This window comes from Erpetoichthys calabaricus, chromosome 1, assembly GCF_900747795.2.
Source record: "Erpetoichthys calabaricus chromosome 1, fErpCal1.3, whole genome shotgun sequence".
Lineage (NCBI taxonomy): Eukaryota > Metazoa > Chordata > Cladistia > Polypteriformes > Polypteridae > Erpetoichthys > Erpetoichthys calabaricus.
In genome coordinates, this window is record NC_041394.2 from 356081482 (window position 1) to 356104215 (window position 22734).

General features: G+C 44.5%; 1 protein-coding gene across 6 annotated transcripts in view; it reads right to left on the bottom strand.

The window, feature by feature from the left end:
• Positions 1 to 22734, bottom strand: part of LOC114665494 (zinc finger protein 239-like) — a 541579-nt gene that overhangs the window by 138702 nt on the left and 380143 nt on the right. For 2 of the 6 annotated variants that reach the window (XM_051926043.1, XM_051926042.1), the window contains exons 2-3: positions 19439 to 19759; positions 9821 to 11226 (exon numbers count right to left, since the gene is read on the bottom strand). The exons of the other annotated variants lie outside the window; for them this stretch is intronic. In XM_051926043.1, coding sequence (XP_051782003.1) covers positions 10304 to 11226; positions 19439 to 19742 — 1227 coding nt within the window. In that variant the 5' untranslated portion in view covers positions 19743 to 19759 and the 3' untranslated portion in view covers positions 9821 to 10303. Of the gene's footprint in view, positions 1 to 9820; positions 11227 to 19438; positions 19760 to 22734 lie in introns of those variants that run through there. 6 annotated transcript variants of the gene reach the window in all.

Consider the following 22734-nt stretch of genomic DNA (forward strand, 5'->3'; position numbering starts at 1 on the left):
CCTCCCTAATTTTTTCAAAATCTCCCTAAGAGCCCCCCCCCCCCCACCAAATGTATTCTTGGCCAGAGTGGGTGTAGATCCAGTAGTCATTCCCCATGTTGTTACTTATGGCATACATAAGGGCAGGCTAACAGTCCTGCAGTCCTGCAGAGTTCGGTGCCAAGCTCAGTATAATAACTGACAAGCTGGTCTTCTTTGAAGTTCTGCCTGTGCCACCCACCAGTTCAGATAACCTTGAGGAGATTAGAAGGCTTAATGTGTGGTTCAAATCTTGATGTAGGATATAAGTCTATGGGGCTTAGGACTCCTGCTTGACCTTATTGGACCTGTTCTACCACAACGGGTTACATGTGAATTCAGAACTGAGGGGTGAGCTTGTATGCAAACTCCTGGTGGTTGGGCCTTTACCTATGGAACCCGGCCAGGCATAGTCTGAAGGAGCCCCCAATGGACACCCCACCTGCAGGAGGAGTTCTATGTGTCTGGTGCTTTGAGGCTTGTGTGGTAGCCAAAGTCAGGTGCCTTGGTGGACTTATCCCCAGCTACAAAACTGACTCTAGAGACATGGAATGTGACCTCTCTGGTGGGGAAGGAACCCAAGCTACTGCAGGAGGTAGAAAGGTACTGTCACCTCAATGCACAGCATGAGCTCTGGACCCAAACATCTGGAGAAAGGCTGGACTCTATTCCATTCTGGAGTTGTCCAGAGTGAAAGGCATTGGGTAGCAGTGGGTTTACTTACAGCCCCCAGCTTGGCACTTGTACTTTGCATTTTTACCTGCTGGACACGAGGGTAATTTTCATGCAGTTTCAACTTGGGGGCTGTGACTCTTCTCTGTGTTTATGTGCTGACTATTGGGTCTGAGTGTTCGACCTTCATAGATTAGTTGGGGGAAGTGCTGGAAGGTGGTCCCACTGGGGACTCAAATGTGAGACTTCGCTCACATGGGCAATATTGGTGAAACCTTTAAGGGAGTAATTAGAAGGAACGGCCTACCTGATCAGAACCCAAGGGGTGATTTCCTATTGGACTTCTGTGCTAGTGACTGTTTGTCCATAATGAACACCATGTTTAAACATAATGGTGTTCAAAAGTGCCCTTGGCATCAGAGTGCCCTAGGCCATAGGTCTACGATTGAATTCTTATCAAATGGCAAAAGAAGATGCCAGATGAACATGGTGATTCAATATAGTAATTATTTAGTACTTAGGTGCTGCCGTGAGTGTCAGCCTTTCCATCAGCTCAGTGTACGACTTTATCCTTCTACCTTTTCCTCTATCTCTCTGACCACTCCTTCCACTTTCTTTTATGTGGACTTGTTTCCTGAACACTTTTTACTACTTGGACATGGATTTTTACACTCCAAGACTCGTCTATTCAGATAGTCAACTTCAAGCGCTGAGAACAAAGGCCCACACCGGTGTGGTTCCCTATTTACCTGACGAGGTAAGAAGGTCGTATTGTGGCAGCAGAGCTGGCACTAAGCTAAAGGCTAAGCGGCTAGCGAGGAAGTGGCGATACAAGCCTTTGGTGCCTTCTGTGATCCTGGGAAATGTGACCTCACTACCAAATAAGATCGACGAACTGGCTGCGCTGGTGAAAAATGTGCATTGTGTTGTGTTTTTGTGAAACGTGGCTACAAACTAACATCCCAGATGCTAACGTGGAGCTACCCGGGTTTAGCACAGTTAGAGCAGACAGAGACATAAATACCTGCGGGGAGCGGAAAGGAGGAGGACTCGCTCTCTATGTGAACACAAGGTGGTGCAACCCTGGACATGTAAACGTTAAAATCTTCACTTGCTGCAGGGACATCAAACTGTTGACCGTAAGTCTGTGTCCCTATTACTTGCCCATAGAGTTTGGACATGTCATTGTTGTTATTGTTTACATCCCTCCTTGGACGGACGTGGAGATAGAGGATGACATCATCCATTCCGCTGTTGCTAAACTACAAACACAGCACCCTGGGGCGCTTGTGCTAATCTCTGGAGATTTTAACCATGTGACACTGGACAAAATATTACCTGCCTTCTCCCAATATGTGGACTGTAACACCCGGGGAAATAAGACTATTGACTTACTGTATGCAAACGTTAAAGACGCATACAGCGCCACCCCGCTGCCTGAGCTTGTGAAAGCAGATCATAACCTGGTTCTGGTTCAGCCTCACTACAAACCAAGAGTGAGGGAGATACCTACAACCACACGTTCATTCAGAAGTGGTCCCCTGAGGCTGAGCAGGCACTGAGAGACTGCTTTGGAACTACGGACTGGGATATCCTGCAGGGGTCACATGGTGAGAGCAATCTACTGGGATTGACTACTGCAATGCGGTGTTCACTGGATGTTCAAACTGTTCTTTATACAGCCTCCAGTTAATCCAAAATGCGGCTGCAAGAATTATTACAAGAACAAGAAAATACAAACACGTAACTCCAGTTCTTAAATCCTTACACTGGCTCCCGGTTAAGTTTAGGGCAGATTTCAAAATCCTCCTTTTAACATATAAAGCATTAAATGGCCAAGGTCCAGGTTACTTGTCTGAACTTATTATGACTTACAAACCAGAGCGCACATTAAGATCTCAAGAGGCCGGTCTGCTTATGATTCCAAGGAATAATAAAATAACAGTGGGAGGTCGAGCTTTTAGTTTCAGAGCCCCTAAACTGTGGAATGGTCTGCCTGCTACTATAAGAGATGCCCCTTCAGTCTCAGCTTTTATATCCCGGCTGAAGACCCACTACTTCAGTTTAGCACACCCTGACTAGAGCTGCTGATTAACTGTACAGACTGCATCTCTGTTGTTAGTCATTTGCTCTAAAACATAAGTAGCATGATAGTTATAATTGGATACTAATCCTCACCCATTCTGTTTCTCTTTTCGGTACTCAAATGTGGCACTTGGTGCCACGGCACTACCTTATAACGGTCAGGCCTTGTGCTCTTGGACCAATCCGAGCTCGGCATGACTTCTGTTCTTGACCCTTCCACCATCTCCACCAGTGTTGTTTGCGCGAAGTGAAACTAAAACCAAACTTGTCTCTCGATTATAAAAACAAAATCTTGGGGAGTCAGAAAAGGGAGACAAGACATGATCATCTCGGAAGACAATTTGAAGTCCCGCGAGAGACACTTTAACTTGCTCCCAGCTCTTAAAACAACGGCAAGCAACAAGAAAAACACACAACTCGCCAGCAATAGAAAGCCAGCAGATGATCCGACTGCTTCTCCTTGCGTGTGTTCAGCCCCACCCCCTCCCCACTTCACAACGCAAGCAGCAGAGACATGAAGTGACAAAAAGGACAGTAGCTGTACAGGCTTTTAAATGATCGACGGGCAGCGCCACAGCAGCAACAGAAAGACAGCAGATGATCCAATGGCATCTCCTTAACATGCGTTGAGCCCCCCCCGACCCCCTTCACAATGCGAGCAGCATTATACGTCCTGCGAGAAAGAGACTGAACCATGCTCGGGGCTGGAAATAAAAGACAAGTATTGTTTTTATAAAAGTTTTAAAGTAAAAGTGAAAATAATGCATATGTAACAATTCCCATGAAAATAACAATCTCTTTAAATTATATATCCGGGAAACCAAACCTGGGGGTGGGTAAACGAAGCAAGCAGGGGGCAGAGTCACATTGTTCAAATTATAATTTAGTGGACCGGAACTGAAATAAAAGTGAAAAAAATGTGTGAAGAGTAGAAAATAGACAGTATGGAGACTGAGACTGGTGTTGTCAGGCTGATGTTCACCACACTTGTCTTTGTGTATAACACACATGTAATAGTATGATGTGATTTGTGTGTTAGAAGATCCAAGACAGACACGAAAGGCACTATATAACAAATCACTGTGAGCACACGGTGGATACATAAGTGAAGATTTTACTCCAGTAAGGTCCAAGCTGGGGACATCACAAAGCAAAGTGGCTGCAGGACTTGATTGTTCTTGGCCCCGGTGCATTGTGGATACTCCATCCATCATCCAGCCCACTATATCCTAACACGAGGTCACAGGGTTCTGCTGGAGCCAATCCCAGCCAGCACAGGGCGCAAGGCAGGAAACAAACCCAGGGCAGGGCGCCAGCCCACCATAGGGCAATCACACACCCACCTAACACACACTAGGGACAATTTAGGATCACCAATGCACCTAACCTGCATATCTTTGGACTGTGGGAGGAAAGCCACACAGACACGGGGGGAACATGCAAACTCCACACAGGGAGGACACGGGAAGCAAACCCAGATCTCCTTACTAGGAGGCAGCAGCGCTACCACTGTGCCACCATGCTGCCCATTGTGGATACTCTCCATTTAGAAACCTGAATGCCATGACCACTTTGGAGTTGAGGTGGGCTACGTTTCTCACAAACTGAGGAAGAGTGTGTTTTATTGAGGAGTTCTGGGCTCTGGGCTGGTAGGTGTGTGAGATGTGAGCATTAAAGGCACATCTGAGCAGAACCAGAATGAGCTGGAAATCGAGGAGTGGACTGGATGGGAGCTCAGCTGGTGCAGAAGGAGAGGGGGCTGTGTGTGGGTAAGTGGGCCAGCCGGCCAATGGCTAACTACAGCTACTGCTGTGGAGTAGAGTTAAGTGTTTGGGATTCTACCTCCTTGGGGTCTCTGTCTCCCCTTTCTCATATTTAGCCTTTATTTGTAAGCAAAACCTCCTCTTTTGTTGCTACTTGTGGCCCCTTTTGATATTACTTGGGTGTGGGTGTCTAGCTCTGAATTTAATGGGACGTAGTGCTGTGAGGCCAAACTCCCCCGTATTGTTCAGGCCTTATTCTCTTTAATCAGTTCTAACTCAGCTTGACTTATGTTCTTGAATCTTCTACCATCTTAGTGTTCCACCAAAGTATTTTTGCAAACCAAAATGAAAACAAAAAATTGCTCACCAGAAATAAATAAAAGTGAAAAAACGTCCAAAGAGTAGAACTAAACCATACTGAGGATGAAGCTCGTGTTGTCATTCTGTCGTTCACCACACTTGTGTTAGTGTGTAATGTACACGCCACGGTGTGGAATCACCAAGTTAATTCAATAAAATCCGATGGCCGTAGTGTTAGCTTAGACAAGAACATCAGTGTGTGTGTGTTTGTGTGTGTTTGTGTCCGAGTCCATCACCGTCTGCTCTTACACTGAGCCCCCTCACATCTCCTGTCACCTCGTCATCTGGACAAATGTGGCAGTGCCAATCAAAATGTTAATTTAATAATGTGCCCGCCTGCTGCCCGTGCCCACCATGAACTGCCTGAATTGAACCTGCAGCTGCTCAGTTTAGAATCGCAGGGCACTCGGGTGATAAATGAGGTGGACATCAACTCATCACATTTACTGTGCCACACGTACTCAAGTGAGGAGCTGTAAAGAACAATTGTGGCTCTCAGGGTAACTTTTGGGTTCTTTTAGTTTTATTTGTAAACATAAAAATGTCTCCCAGTTGTCACCCTCATTCCTGTTATGTTTTAATTTATTTTTTTAAACTTCCTGAAGTATCTTTCACTGTGACCCTTCACATTTTCGTTTATGTCATTCTGTCACCATTACAGATAAATTGTCCAATTTCTAATGAAGGTTTTGATGTCCTCTCTATTAGTGTTGAGGTGCAGACTGAGCTTCCACAGCACGACGGTAGATCAGCATGGGAGGCTCATCAGGTGACGTTTGAGGTGGTGACACAACTAAAGCAATGGTCCTGGGAGAGTCGGCACTCCATCTCTCCATCAATGGACAGGCTGTGCAGCAGCTTTGTGAGATCTCAGCTCACTTGTGGAGTGAGGAAGAAGAGCTGATGAAGATACTGCAGTGGTGATGTGGTGGAGCTCAGGTTTGAAAGAATGACCTGCCTGCCTCAAACACACCAGTGAAGAGATGGAAAGGACTGACATTATTTTACAGAACGGTGACTACATTAAACTGGAGCAGTCTGAGGTAACTGGGGTCCAGTAGTCAAAGAAAGGAAAGCAAGAAATGACACTTCACATGTCACACAGAGCAGAGGACGACATCATGTCCCTACGGTAAGGAGCTGGGAGACATGCGGAACTCCTATGTGACAGCAGGAACCTCAGGCCTCTGATGTCAACACTTTCTGAAGAGGGGCAGTGAACTTCACAAGGATGATTACTTGGAGTGGCTGCCCCTATGGCATGAAGGACAGAGTCTTACTGCAGAAAGGTGAGTGGGCTGCTGTGCTGCTCCGTAATTCAGAGGATGACACACCATCAACATCTTCATGGTCTCCAATAAGACCAGAACCAGATGTGAAACACATAACAGTGTGTGATGTCCAGACACCCCCTGCATGAAGCAGAAGACCACAAACAGGCTGTGGTACCAGGGCCTGATGTGAACGAGAGTGTCTTGAGCCCACAGATACCCCTACATGAAGAGGAACGTCAGATTGAATCACAGGAACAGAAAACATTTACCAAACGAGAACAGATAATTAAATCCATCAAGGTCGCTTCTTTATCTAATAGCTAAGATAATAAAAAGATACTGTCTGTCTGTCTGCGAGTGTGTGGTCCCTCTGAGCAATCTGATTGGTCAGTTTGGCTTTGGTGGCTCACTGCTATGGGAGATGGACCTGATACTCACCACCTATGGGAGGGGCCAAGGAGGTCAGGTGCAGTGCGAGTTGGGTGGTGGCCGAAGGCGGAGACCTTGGCGGTCCGATCCTTGGCTACAGACGTGGAATGTCACCTCTCTGAAGGGGAAGGAGCCTGAGCTAGTGCGTGAGGTTGAGAGGTTCCGGCTAGATATAGTCGGACTCACCTCGATGCACAGCTTGGACTCAGGAACCAATCTCCTTCAGAGGGGCTGGACTCTGTACCACTCTGGAGTTGCCCCTGGTGAGAGGCGCCGAGCAGGTGTGGGTATACTTATTGCCCCCTGACTTGGAGCCTATTCATTGGGGTTTACCCCGGTGGATGAGAGGGTAGCCTCCCTCTGCCTTCAGGTGGGAGGACGGGTCCTAACTGTTGTTTGCGCATATGTGCCGGATAGCAGTTTGGAGTACACACGCTATTTGGAGTCCCTGGAGGGGGTGCTAGAGGGCATACCTTCTGGGGACTCCCTCGTTCTGCTGGGAGACTTCAATGCTCATATGGGCAATGACAGTGAGACCTGGAAGGGCGTGATTGGGAGGAATGGCCCCCCCGATCTGAACCCGAGTGGGGTTTTGTTATTGGACTTCTGTGCTCATCATGGATTATCCATAACAAACACCATGTTCAAGCATAGGGGTGTTCATATGTGCACTTGGCACCAGGACACCATAGGCCTCAGTTCGATGATCGACTTTGTGGTCGTGTCGTCGGACTTGCGGCCACATGTCTTGGACACTTGGGTGAAGAGAGGGGCGGAGCTGTCAACTGATCACCACCTGGTGGTGAGTTGGCCAGTCAGGCCTGTTAGGCCGAAACGTATTGTGAGGGTCTGCTGGGAACGTCTGGTAGAGTCCCCAGTCAGAAGAAGTTTCAACTCCCACCTCCGGCAGAACTTCAACCACATCCCGAGGGAGGTGGGGGACATTGAGTCCGAATGGGCCATGTTCCGTGCCTCTATTGTTGAGGCGGCTGACCGGAGCTGTGGCCGTAAGGTGGTCGGTGCCTGTTGTGGCGGCAATCCCCAAACCCGTTGGTGGACACTGGCGGTGAGGGATGCTGTCAAGCTGAAGGAGGAGTCCTACAGGACCTTTTTGTCCTGTGGGACTCTGGAGGCAGCTGATAGGTACTGGCAGGCCAAGCGAAATGCGGCTTTGGTGGTTGCTGAGGTAAAAACTAAGGTGTGGGAGGAGTTTGGGGAGGCCATGGAGAACAAATTCCAGATGGCTTCAAGGAGATTCTGGTCCAACATCCGGAGTCTCAGGAGGGGAAGCAGTGCAGTGTCAACACCGTGTATGGTGGGGATGGGGCGCTGCTGACCTCGACTCGGGACGTTGTGGGGAGTACTTCGAAGACCTCTCCAATCCCACTAACATGCCTTCCAATGAGGAAGCAGAGCCTGGGGACTCAGAGGTGGGCTACCCCATCTCTGGGGCTGAGGTCACCGAGGTGGTCAATAAACTCTTTGGTGGCAGGGCCCCGGGGGTGGAGGAGATAGTCCCAGAGTTCCTCAAGGCTCTGGATGTTTTAGGACTGTCTTGGTTGACACATCTCTGCAACATCGCATGGACATCAGAGATTCAGGAGGAACAGTGTGGTTTTCGTCCTGGTCTTGGAACAGTGAACCAGCTCTTCACCCTTAGCAGGGTCTTGGAGGGTGTATGGGAGTTTGCCCAACCAATCTACATGTGTTTTGTGGACTTGGAAAAGGCGTTTGACTGTGTCCCTTGGGGAATCCTGTGGGGGGTGCTCTGGGAGTATGAGGTACCGGACCCCCTGATTAGGGCTGTTTGGTCCCTGTACAACCGGTGTCAGAGCTTGGTCCGCATTGCCGGCAGTAAGCCGAACCCATTTCCAGTGAGAGTTGGACTCCGCCAGGGCTGCCCTTTGTTACCGATTCTGTTCATAACTTTTATGGACAGAATTTCTAGGCGCAGCCAGGGTGTTGAGGGGGTCCAGTTTGGTGGACTTAGGATTGGGTCACTGCTTTTTGCAGATGATGTTGTCCTGTTTGCTTCATCAGGCCGTGATCTTCAGCTCTCTCTAGATTGGTTCGCAGCCGAGTGTGAAACGGCTGGGATGGGAATCAGCACCTCCAAATCCAAGAAAATGGTCCTCAGCCGGAAAAGGGTGGAGTGCCCTCTCAGGGTTGGGAGCGAGATCCTGCCCCAAGTGGAGGAGTTCAAGTATCTCGGGGTATTGTTCACAAGTGAGGGAAGAATGGAGCGCGGATCGGTGCGGCATCCGCATCGGTCTGTCGTGGTGAAAAAGGAGCTGAGCGGTAAGGCAAAGCTCTCAATTTACCAGTCGGTCTATGTTCCTACCCTCACCTATGGTCATGAGCTATGAGTAGTGACCAAAAGATCGAGATCGCAAATACAAATGGCTGAAAGGAGTTTCCTCCGCAGGGTGTCTGGGCTTTCCCTTAAAGATAGGGTGAGAAGCTCAGTCAGCCGGGAGGGGCTCAGAGTAGAGCTGCTGCTCCTCCGCATCGAGGGGAGTCAGATGAGGTGGCTTGGGTATCTGATCAGGATGCCTCCCTGGTGAGGTGTTCCGGGCACATCCAACTGGGAGGAGGCCCCGGGGAAGACCCAGGACACGCTGGAGGGACTGTGTCTCCCGGCTGGCCTGGGAACGCCTCAGGATTCCCCAGGAAGAGCTAGAAGAAGTGGCTGGGGAAAGGGAAGTCTGGGCATCTCTGCTCAAGCTGCTGCCCCCGCGACCCGATCTCAGATAAGTGGAAGAGGATGTATGGATGTAAGTAGGATGAGTTCATTCAAGTATGCAGCCCCTCAAGGTCACTCCGGACTTGAAGTATCAGGTATCTCTCTGTGTAACGTAATACAGGATGTCCATATATGGCCTTATTTATATTAGATGAACACGTCATCAGCTGTATGCTAAACATGCCTCGATATATTCATACACTCCCGTTGTGAGGGACCGCTAGACGTTACTGGGCTGATCGAACCCCAGTTGGACTAACTCTTCCGATAGAAAGAGCAGCAGCCACACCAGAGAGTAGTGTGAACACCAATATGGACTCTGGAGAAAAGATAATAGAAATACTGAAATCAAATCAAATCTCCTTTTATTGTCAATTCACTATATGTGCAGAACATACAGGAGAATCTGAATACGGTTTCTCTCTCAACCTCGCAATACAATATAAAAAAGTATAGAAGTATAACAACATAAGATAAACAACATTAGAACTTGTAAAGTAGACCTGTGTACAATGTGCAATAGTCATTAGTGCAAAAGCCACTTACAGTAAATTAATAAGCAGGGTTGCCTAAATGAGTCTGCTACATTTTGTCAAATGCATTCTGTGTAACCAACTAGCAGAGCAATTCCAATTTTCTTTCCACACCTGACCAAATTATTTCAGATTTTTCTTTTTGTTATCTACAGTCTTTTTGGACTTTGCCTTTTTAGCATGAATTTTCATGTGTCCCTGAAGACGAGTTTTCTGTATGAATGTTTTTCCACACTTAGAGCCACGGTATGGCTTTTCTCCTGTGTGAGTTCTTACGTGTCGCTGAAGACTGCAGGGTTGTATGAACTGCTTGCCACATTCAAAGCAACAGTATGGCCTTAATCCAGAATGAATTCTGTTGTGTCTATGAAGGCTGCTGTTATCTGTGAATAGCCTGTCACAATCAGGAAACGAGTACGGCCTCTATCAAACGTGTGTTCTTATATGTTTACGAAGAATGCTTCTTCGTGAGAATTTCTTGTCACATTCAGAACAGGCATAAGGACGGTCTTTACTGTGGACTACTGCATGACGCAGAAGACTGGTTGTGTCGGAAAATCTTTTGCCACATTCAGGACAGCAATAGGGCTTCTCACCAGTATGAACTCTTAAATGCCTGCGATAATTACTGCTATCTGAAAATCGTTTGCCACATTCAGAACAGGAAAATGGCTGTTCTCCTGTGTGCACTCTCAGGTGTGTCTTAAGAATGCTTGTTTTTGAGAACTGTTTGCCACATTCAGAACAACAATATGGTTTCTCTCCAGTGTTAATTCTTTTGTGTTTGAAAAGACTGCTCTTGTCAGAGGAATGTCCAGCATGTGGTAAACAACGACATAAACCCTGTCCTCTAAGACCAATCATGTGCGTCTCAAGGTGGCTTACTTGTGAGAATCGTTTGCCACATTTAGACAAATATGGTTTCTCTACAATGGGAGTTGTGGTATGGCTGCATTTTGAAAAATTCTTAATACATTCAGAATGGTGGTATGGCTCCTTTCCTGTATTATCTTCTCTGCGTTTCTTAGGCATGTGACTATCTGAGAATTGTTTCCCACCTTCAGGACAGTGATACGGTTTCTTACTCCCATGAATCCCTCCATTATCTTTAGAATTCAATTTATATTTAAATGTTCCCACACACTGTTGGCGGATTGGATTTATATTGTACACTTCTTGAGATTTGATGGCATCGATCCTTGTTAGCTTCACAATAGGCTGAAATCTAGGGTGCTGAAAGGCCGTTACCAAGTTCTTTGTTGCAGATGCCAGTTTCTTCCTATTCTTATCAGGTTGTTTAATTTGTGGACGACCCTGAAGAGAGGACAAGTTGTCATTCTCTTGAAAATCTACAGAAATAAAAATAAGAGTTAAGGTTTTAAATGACTAATATTTAAAATAAAATAGCACTACAAGAGAATATTCTGTGTTTAACAGTATATGCCTTTTGCAACCCACTTTACAAAAGCATGCTAATGGAGTTGACACTTCAACAATCCCAACATTTGCAGACTGAATTACCAAACGCATGAAGCCATATTAGGATGCAGTTACCATGGACCAGGAACAAGCCATGAGCAACTTTCATTAATGGCTTGGTGATGGCTTGAAAAAGAAAGAGCAACTGGGGCAGCAAGGGTGGCCAACATGACCTGCAGACCTTTTAGAGAAGACCCCATATAGAAATGTCAAGGATGATAAAGCCAGTACATCTACATGCACAGTGACATTGCCAATGACTCATTACATCAGTTATGGTCCCTATGACCAGTCCACCTTGTTTGGATAACTGTGCTAATTGAGGAGCTAATTTATTGGAATAAGTGTGAACTCACGCCCTGGGCGATCAAAATTATTAGACAGTAAGCCACATCATATATTTACATACTTCTTCTTTCGGTTGCTCCCGTTAAGGGTTGCCACAGCGGATCATCTTCATCCATATCTTTCTGTCCTGTGCATCTTGTTCTGTTACACCCATCACCTGCATGTCCTCTACCACCACATCCATAAAACTTCGCTTAGGCCTTCCTCTTTTCCTCTTCCCTCGCAGCTCTATACTTAGCATCCTTCTCCCAATATACCCAGCATCTCTCCTCTGCACATGTCCAAACCAATGCAATCTCGCCTCTCTGACTTTGTCTGTCAACCGTCCAACTTGAGCTGACCCTCTAATGTCCTCATTTCTAATCCTGTCCATCCTCGTCACACCTAATGTAAATCTTAGCATCTCTAACTCTGCCACCTCCAGCTCTGTCTCCTGCTTTCTGGTCAGTGCCACCATCTCCAACCCATATAACATAGCTGGTCTCACTACCGTCCTGTAGAACTTCCCTTTCACTCTTGCTGAAACCCATCTGTCACAAATTACTCCTGACACTCTTCTCCACCCATTCCACCCTGCCAGCACTCTCTTCTTCACCATTCATCCACAATCCCCGTTACTCTGTACTGTTGATCCAAAGTATTTAAACTCCTCCACCTTTGCCAACTCTACTCCCTGCATCCTCACTATTCCACTGACCTCCCTCTCATTTATACACATGTATTCTGTCTTGTTCCTATTGACCTTCTTTCCTCTCCTCTCTAGAGCATATCTCCACCTCTCCAGGGTCTCCTCAACCTGCTCCCTACTGTCGCTACAGATCACAATGTCGTCAGCAAACATCATAGTCCACTGGGACTCCTTTCTAATCTCGTCTGTCAACCTGTCCATCACCACTGCAAATAAGAAAGGGCTCAGAGCTGATCCCTGATGTAATCCCACCTCCACGTTGAATGCATCCATCACTCCTACCGCAGACCACAGAAAGCAGGAGACAGAGCTGGAGATAGAGCTAAAGATGCTAAGATTTGCATTGGGGGTGACGAGGATGGACAGGATTAGAAATGAGTACATTAGTGGGTCCGCTCAAGTTGGACAAGTGAGAGACAAAGTCAGAGAGGCAAGATTGCGTTGGTTTGGACCTGTGCAGAGGTGAGATGCTGGGTGTATTGGGAGAAGGATGCTAAGGATAGAGCTGCCAGGCAAGAGAAAAAGAGGAAGGCCCAAGAGAAGGTTTATGGATGTGGTGACAGAGGACATGCAGGTGATGGGTGTAACAGAACAAGATACAGAGGACAGGAAGATATGGAAGAAGATGATCCGCTGTGGCGACCCCTAATAGGAGCAGCTGAAAGAAGAAGAAGTGGTGCACAAAATCCCATGGTTCATCAGAGACATTAGATCTTTAGTGAAGTTATAACTATGAGTTTTACAGTTATTTGATTAATAAAGAAAGGCTCAGGCATGTATTTTTCTTTTCTATAAATTGTGTAGAAATAAGATTGATATTTATCCAGCTCAAGCTCAAGAATAAGAAGTAGAAATAGATTTATACACACACTGGGAGGCCAGAAATATTCAAGTACCCTTTACTCCTTTTACTTTACCCATTTCTGGAAAAGAGAGACTGATTAAGCCTCATGTAATGATCACTGCTAATACAAGAACTCTGCCCAATGTTTTTTTTTTTATTTTCAGATTTACTGCAGAAGGACCTGCCATTATATATCAGACATCAAATGCTAGGACTTCAAAATATTTGCTTCATGTCCAGTCCTACTCTGAAGACCACAATCTAGCACAGTTACTAATTGTTCCGTATTTTAACTCTGCTACACTAAATAATTTCCCACGTAACAGACACACCAAGCTATGGAGTATGTAGTTGTAGGAAGGCGGAGAATTTCTTCCATTTGAAATCAACTATCCCATCCTCTTGTTATTACAAAGAAGGACGGCATCTCTTGCAAACATTTAAATTCAAGAGTCAACAAGTTGTTCTTTATGTGGCTATACAAACCAGACAGGTTCCCCAGTTAATGTCAGAGATTCAAGCCTCTCTAACTTAAAATTATTGATGCTAAATTTCTGCCTTCTTGTTTTTCATCCATAACTTAACCTTTTTTAAAATCACATTTCTGCTATCTTAACACAGTCCTTTGTCATAAATTGGGTATTTCATAATGCTAAACATAAAAAAGGCCATTTTGCTGCAGGTTATCAATAGAACAGAGTTTGAAGTGGGGTATGTTTATTTGTTTAAAATGCTATATACTTGTCCCTTTCCTATAACAAAAACGAGGTAGGGTTGTCTCTTTGATGTTCAGCAAAAAAAGAAGCATTTGAAGAACTATTCAGAATATTTTCTTATGCATTACGATATTGGAAGACCTCTCACATTTAATGACTCATTTGTACTGATTGCTGATTGGAGGCAGGCATATACAGTGCAATTTTATGGGCTCAAGAAAGGTTGGAGGTCTTCAGAACAAGACACACCCAACTGGGTGCAGTTTTACACTGTGAAGAAGGAGATTTCACTGTATCTCTTTTCCCAGCATGTCGACATTAGCTAACTTCATTATTGGCTTTTGCAGATTAGGCCAGTGAACTACGTTGCCAGTAAATTTGAAATTTCGCCATCAACACCGTCAACTTTCTTGAAAGATGGAGCAAAAAAAAAAAAAAAAATCTCGGTTTGCCAATGTATGTGAACTGCTGCAGTTGAAGACGTCGAAAAAGCCGTTTTTATGTGGTTCAGTGATGCCCGTTCAAGAAACATTCCTATTAATGTGGCACTCATTCAAGAAAATGTGAGGTTTGTAAACTCTCTTGGGCCCTCCCTCAACTAGACAGCACGCCGAAGAGCGTCCCAAAGTCCAAACTCTGTGTCTATGGAAGAATGTTTATCTGTTGCCAGGGCAACAGTCGGCTCAAAGCAAACAGAAAAATTATCGATGGGTGATATGCAAGAACATTGTAAATGCAGGTAACAGGATTACTTGATCACTGATCTGGCCATAACCCTGCATGACTGCTGTGTCTGCGTATAGGATAGTGGCAGATCACGCTACAATAAATAACTGTGCCGTTCCTGTTTCAAGCTGAATAAAGTTGGTTTTGATAAAGTACTGAGACTCAGCCTCATGTTTTGGGGTGCAAGATAGGAACTTATAGTGCGACCCTGATCTTTTAGGATTTGCTTCTGTGTCGCTTCACTGCAGCGCTACGAGCCTGTTGTTACCCTGCCTTGGCAATGGACAAACAATCTTCCACAGACGCTGCAATCGCACTTCGGGACGCACCTCAGCGTGTCGTTCCCATTGGGTGGGGAGGGTCTCAAGAGTTCAGAAACCTCACAATATGAAGAAGGATGATTCGGCTCCTGATGGAAAATTGTGTTGCCCACAACATGCTTCCACATTTAGATAATGTTTGTGTTGAATTCCTCCCACCCAACTACACAGCAGAGCTTCAGCCATTGGATTTGGCCATCATTTGCACCCTGAAAGTGTTTTATTGCAAGGAAATGCTAACAAAAATTATCGTCAGCATAACTTGTAGGTAGGATTTGAGTAAAATTAACGCAAAAGCAGCTATGGAAATGATTGCAAATGCCTGGCCACAAGTTAAAGAAAGGACTATAGTAACAAATATAGAATCTCATTACAAGAAAATTTTGTTTACAACGAAATATTTTTTAGGTCCCTAGGAGTTCGTTGTAACGGAATTTTATCTGTATATTCTTACCATTAATTGATAATATAATGACAGAGGTTGAGTCTGCCCAAAATACCTTCTTTCAGGTTGTGTTTGTGTGTGTGTGTGTGTGTTCCTCCTAGCATTTAAAAGCAAATATTGGAAATGTGTCATCGGACCACAGAGTTTAATGATACTTCAGCCAAATTTTTGTTGGAAAAGTATGCATGAAGATGTTTGGGATTATACAAGCTACATGTTGGACTGTTCCAGTACCATTACGTTCATGGGAGCAGTAAACCATGGACTTTATTACTGATATGCCTTCCTCCAAGGGTTTTAATACAATTTTTGTGGAGTGAGATTGAGTTTTGAAATGTGTGCATCTTATTCCCTTCTACTAAACACCTGGCAGGTGTCTTTCTATAGGGTGGTCCAGATCTAATTATACAGTTTTCATTACACTATAACTTAAGTTTATTACATAGAAAATCACCCGAAAAATCCTGGACCATCGAGAAGTGTGCGAACTGACGACATGAAGAATCGTCTTTGCGCTGAACTGGAATCATCCCTGCATAAATCAGAGTCATCCAGATGATCTGGATCTGCATAATTAGATCTGGACCACCCTGTAGAAAAGACTGATAGCATCTATGGTTTTCTGTATCAAGATGTATCAAACCGTGGTCTTCCATTTATTTCTCGCTTCTAGAAACTATGCTGTCAGAGATTTGGTTGTTCTATAAAACTTAAAATGTTTGGTTATCAGCCAGAAGCTAATGGGCAAATGTAAAGAATTAACAGAGGTCTACAGAAACACTTGTGCCGTTTGATTGGTCCTAATCAAGAAGACTGGGTCGATTTTCTACCCATTGCCGACTCTGCTAGGAATGTACCAGTTCAGTCTGCTCCTAAAATGTCACCATTTGAGTGCCTATATGGTTGTCATTCTAGATTCCTTGAATCACCTTCCTCTCCACTTTTTATCTGTTTTTAAATAATTACATATTTAACAGTTTTGTGAAAAGCTGAATTTGGCTCAAAAACTTTTTGAAAAGCTCTTAGCCAAATGATTTCCTGATTGCAAATGTAAGGCTACTCCTATCGTTAAAGTTGAGCAATTGGTACGGCTAGAGACCCAAGACATCAGACATCAGTCCCTTTTTAAACTGATACAGCACCAGAATAGTATTTATTTTGAGAAGATCATGCTTTTAATTCTGACGTTTTCTTTCACTCCATGTAGTTTTTTGATGAACTCAGCCATGGTTTTTTGGTGGATGGACTGTTCGTCTAAATCAATTGTTTTGAATTTTCGCAGTTTGCCTTAGCTATTTAAAAAAAAGTAATAATTCCTAACACTAAACACCTTTACTGGGTGGCATACAGTCATGTAGGCTGTACTAACTGAACGGTCTTCCTATAGTTAGTTTGTTGTTGCATTATTTGTCGAGTTCTGATATCACCTACACCCTATTCCGAGTTAAGGGCATATTTTGTACTATAACGAGTCGAGGTCAGCAGCGCACCATCCCCACCATATACAGTGTTGACACTGCACTGCTTTCCCCTCCTGAGATGCCAGACGGTGGACCAGAATCTCTTCGAAGCCGTCCGAAAGTCATTCTCCATGGCCTCCCCAAACTCCTCCCACACCCGAGTTTTTGCCTCTGCGACCACCGAAGCCGCATTCCGCTTGGCCTGCCGGTACCCATTAGCTGTCTCCAGAGTCCCACAGGACAAACTGGACCGGTAGGACTCCTTCAGCTTGACAGCATCCCTCACCGCCAGTGTCCACCAACGGGTTCGGGGATTGCCGCCACGACAGGCACTGACCACCTTACGGCCACAGCTCCGGTCAGCCACCTCAACAATAGAGGCACAGAACATGGCCCATTCGGACTCAATGTCCCCCACCTCCCTTGGGATGCGGTTGAAGTTCTGCCGGAGGTGGGAGTTGAAGTTACTTCTGACAGGGGGCTCTGCCAGACGTTCCGAGAAGACCCTCACAACACAATTGGGCCTACCAGGCCTGACCGGCATCCTCCCCCACCATCGAAGCCCACTCACCACCAGTTGGTGATCAGTTGACAGCTCCGCCCCTCTCTTCACCTTAGTGTCCAAGACATGTGGCCGCAGGTCCAAAGACACGACCACAAAGTCGATCCTCGAATGGAGGCCTAGGGTTTCTTGGTGCCAAGTGCACATATGAACACCCCTATGCTTGAACATGGTGTTCGTTATGGACAATCCGTGATGAGTATAGATATCCAATAACAAAACACTGCTCGGATTCAGACTGGGGGGTCCATTCCTCCCAATCACGCCCTTCCAGGTCTCACTATCATTGCCCACGTGAGCAATGAAGTCTCCCAGCAGAACGAGGGAGTCCCTAGAAGGTATGCCCCCTAGCACCTCCTCCAGGGACTCCAAAAAGGGTGGGTACTCCAAACTGCTGTTGGAAGGCTGAGGGAGGCTACCCTCTTATCCACCGGGGTAAACCTCAATGAACAGGCTCCAAATCGGGGGGCAATAAGTATGCCCACACTTGCTCGGCGCCTCTCACCGGGGGCAATTCCAGAGTGGTACAGAGTCCAGCCGCTCTCAAGGGGATTGGTTCCAGAGTCTAGGCTGTGCGTCGAGGTGAGCCCGACTATATCTAGCAGGAACCTGTCAACCTCATGCACTAGCTCAGGCTCCTTCCCCTTCAGAGAGGGGAAATTCCTCGTCCCAAGAGCTAGCTTCTGTAGCTGAGGATCGGACCGCCAAGGTCCCCGCCTTCGGCCACCACCCAACTCACACTGCACCCGACCTCCTTGGCCCCTCCCATAGGTGATGAGCCCATGGGAAGGGGGACCCACGCTGCCTCTTCGGACTGTGCCTGGCCGAGCCCCATGGGTGCAAGCCCGGCCACCAGGTGCTCGCCATCGAGCCCCACCTCCAGGCCTGGCTCCAGAAGGGGGCCCCAGTGACCAGTGTCTGGGCGAGGGAAAACGCAGTCCAAATTTTTTATTCATCTTAGAAGGTCTGTTGAACCGCACTTTGTCTCATCCCTCACCTAGGACCAGTTTGCCTTGGGTGGCCCTACCAGGGGCATAAAGCCCTGGACAACAGAGCTCCTAGGATCATTGGGACACGCAAACCCCTCCACCAAGATAAGGTGGCGGTTCGAGGAGGGGTAGTACTGTACCAACTTGTATTTTCAAACACTTCAAAAATAAAAAAGCCACCACATCACAAAGATCAGCCCCTTTTCATATGCGGCAACTGAATTGACAGTAAACAGGAAATGGCTAAAAGCATCAAAATCCTTTAAAACTAATTTCATAGAATATTTCACACGTTTTAGATGAAATCCTGCTTTAATTAACAATTTTGTTTGTTTAACTCAGTAAAGTTCAGTGAGCCAATTTTCTTCACATTCACAAAGTCTTTGCAATTTCAGAATATATAATGATAAATGTGAACAGCACTGGTTTATCCATTCACAGGTTTTGCACTCCACTGATGCACAGAGATTCTTGCACACAGGCAGACGTGAAACACTTTCATTCAGAGGGGTCTAAATTGTGCAAATGTATTGAACAGTCAAATGGGTGACATGTCTACTCCACAATATTACATATGGAGAAAGTAAAATTGTTTTGAAAATTATTGTTTGAAAGGGTTTCTTCAAAGAAAGCTAGAAACAAACAGATTTGACTTTTCTTTGACTTCTCTTTAATTTGTCTAAAATCTATTACAAGGTTTTCTTCATAATAAAGACATTAAGCTAGTGATTATTATTAAAAAGAGATACAATCCAAACCAAGGGAATTGTGAACTGATAGTGTTGGGTGAAAAAAACTGCAAGAACAACTCAGCCAGGCCTCCTCATTCCAGTCCACAGGATTAATTGTTTCTGTTCCTTATACTTTAAAAATGAAACCCGTATTTTTTTTTTTAAAAAAAGCCTTTGTTTCTAAGCAGAGTGAAAATGCAAGAAAGCACCCTTCAGGTAAATCATAACTGCCTTATTTTATTTTAGCACATACCTTCTCCAGTTTGATTTGGACACAATTTCTTCTCGGGCCTCACTGTGTTAGTCTTCAAGGATTCTGACGGCTTGTGGGCTTTACTGTCCTTCGAGTAGCAGCGTCTGCCCAAACTGGAGCCCAATCTGTTTAAGTCTTCATCTGGGCCCATATATTGAGGATTACAGTCTTTCACCTTGATACGGTTTATAATTTTGCGGGGTCTCTGAATGTTAGTACTACCCTTTCTTTTGTTCCTCTTTTCAGAGACATCCTCTTCACGTTGATATTCTTTCTGTAAACTCTTCTGGCCAGCTGGATACATTTTTGGAATCTTCTATACTGAGAAAAAGAACACAGGGTTTAATTAATTCAGAAGTGCAATACAAATGCAACACATTTAAGTCCCATTTTTCTATGTCCTCATCAGTTAAGAAAGAAGCTAAGTCAAGTTATTCACCGAGACCACATGGGCAGAGTAAGTAATCAATCTTCATACCAGGTGACCAGATACGAAACAGTCTCAGGGAGTGTGATGCCTTTACGACACACCATTATGACTCGGCACCATGTGTTGATATTAGGGATGTTATGACATTAGAACTTTTGTATGTGATATACTAATACAACAAAATTTTACAGTGCTGGATATCTTTTGATAACACAGCAAACACAGAAATCCTATTCATCCCCCCCCCCCCCACACACATTATAAAAGAACTGGTATTCATAAATCTCAAAATATAATGCAAGCCTTGAAATGTAATGTGGAGCAGGGATGAAGACCCCCCAGTGCAATAGCACAATGTAGGGTTTACAATCTTGGTGGGAGTTTCAGCACAGAGTTTATAAAGAATGATATATCATGAAGTGTCTGATTTATCTTAGCATGTGCACATTTCTAATCATTCTCGGACAATAGTTGAAAAACACTGCTTAAAATTCATAATATAAATATTAATCAAAACATTATACTGTTAAATTACTGAATTCCAAGCTTATTCAGGATACTTTCATTTAAATAAAAACTCTTTAAGATGTTTTTGTAACAACATGGTTTTAAAGTCTAGTTAATCACAGACCCATTCTGTTTGAATTGCAACACTTGCTATTGCAAGTTTTAAATTTGCATCATTAGCTGGTGAAAAAATATTACTAAAGAGCAGTATTTAACATAATAGTCAAATTAAATCAAAAACTCAAATGGCACAAGCTTGTCGTGCTTTAATTTTCTAAATCTGACACTTCTTTTTACCAGCTTTGAAGCTTCCAGTGTGAAATCAAACTTGTCAGTTCAACATTTATCCTTTATTTCAGAACTCCTGTTAAGCAGCATTTATTTAACTGCTTTAGATGTTTCTTAGAAAAGTAATGACACCTTGTTATTGTTTGTGCTTGTGAATAAATCCAGGATTAGAAAATGACCTGTCGTCACTCATGTGTGACTAGGGATCACCTGCAGAGATTTGTTCAGGTGAGAAATACCAAACCAGATTGAGAGGGAGTGCTGCTGCCAACTATCTCCTCTTCTTTATCTACAATGGAAAGAAACGCCCAGCCGAGGAGTCACCACACCCTCAGCTCTTATCTGACGAGCCAACCCTTCTGGGCCAGCAGCTCTAGATTTAATTATCTATTATATTAAAAAAAAAAAATCTTGGAAATCATGGAAGGAGACGATATGTGATTTTCTCCGAGACACTTTAATGTCCCATGAGACAAGGCAGTGAGACAAAAGAACAGCTGCTGCACAGGCTTTTAAATGATTGACACACAGCGCGACAAGCAGAACATGCAGCTTAATGGGAGCAGCACAAGACAGCAGCTGATCCGACCGCATCTCGTTAGCGTGTGTTCCTCCCTCCCTTCACAACGTGAGCGGCAGACACGCAAAGTGTGCCCCGGGGGTGGGACCAAGCTCAGAGTACATACAGAGCTCCATAATTGTGGGTGAAGGCAAGCAATCCGGCAGCCCTGCCTCACGTTGCTGTGTGCACTATTCATGTACTGTTAACATTGCAAACTTTTTTCTATATTAATTAAACCGGGATCATTCATCCGATGCCCCAGCTATCCCTTCTGTGGTTGCTCCAACTTCACACTTGTCACATTGATCTGTCAATACATGTACTTAATAAATTTACTATATGACAAGTGTATTACATGGGTAATAAAAAAAAGTGACAAAAATTCAGTGTTTACTAATTCATACTCGGCAATAAAGTAGGCAGTTTTGCTTGTCCTGCTAATTCCTGGCAATCATGACAATCTCTTAAACTGTAAGTGGTATTAATAGGGAAATATGCCTTATTGTTCAAAGCACTAAATAAATTTCATTTTGCCATTAACAAATAGAACAGCTCATGTCATTGCTGGTGTGGATAAGCCAAATGGCCACTTTGTTTAAATCTTGCCTCTACATTTATTGGCTACAGCTGCTGTTAGCACTTCCAGTCTCACACTCCTGTATGTGTATAAGGTCCATTCTCCAAAACCCATTCATCCCCAACCCATGACTTTGAACAGTATACACCGACTAGAAAATGGGTAGAGACTTGGACTGACACACAACTGTAGAAGAGCTCATTACAATCACAGAATGACCATGAAACTTACACTGACCTTCTGATAAATCAATGTATTAAAAAGTTTAAGTCTCTTTATCTCCTCTTACAAACACATGCCAATACAAAGTAAATGGTTACACCTCATCGGATTGGTTATTTCACTCTCAAAGACACACAACATTGTTTTTGAATTCCATAATGGCATAACAAGTATGATTTCTGCCGATCCACGTTGTCTTGAACAAAAAGCATTTCCAGACATGACTTTTATCTAAGTGAATTTATGTGTTGTTATATTGCTACGGTGGTTACAAATCTCCTATACATCACTTTGAATCTTCCAAAACTGAGCAGACTGCCTTTGGCTTGACCAGATAAACCCCTCTTTCAGGTAAGACAGCGGATTTAACAATTACAGAACCAAAAACATATGTGATGGCTCACAGGACCTTGGTGACCTCTATGAGCACGATCAAGATAAACAATGGAGAACTACAGAAAAAGCAAAAGCTTACAGATATTCTTCCAAGGAGACAAATGGTAGTTAAATAGAATAAGTAATCAGGAGATTAAATGTGGTCAGAAAAGCAAGCTAACATTTATTGCCATTAAAGATGTACAACCTTGTCATCACTACCAAAGCAGTAAAATAAATTGTAGTCACAAATTTGAAAGCTAGAAAAACATTTCTTTAAGAAATCACACTAAAGGTTTACTTGAATTTGTAACCTTAGACAACCAGGAAATGCA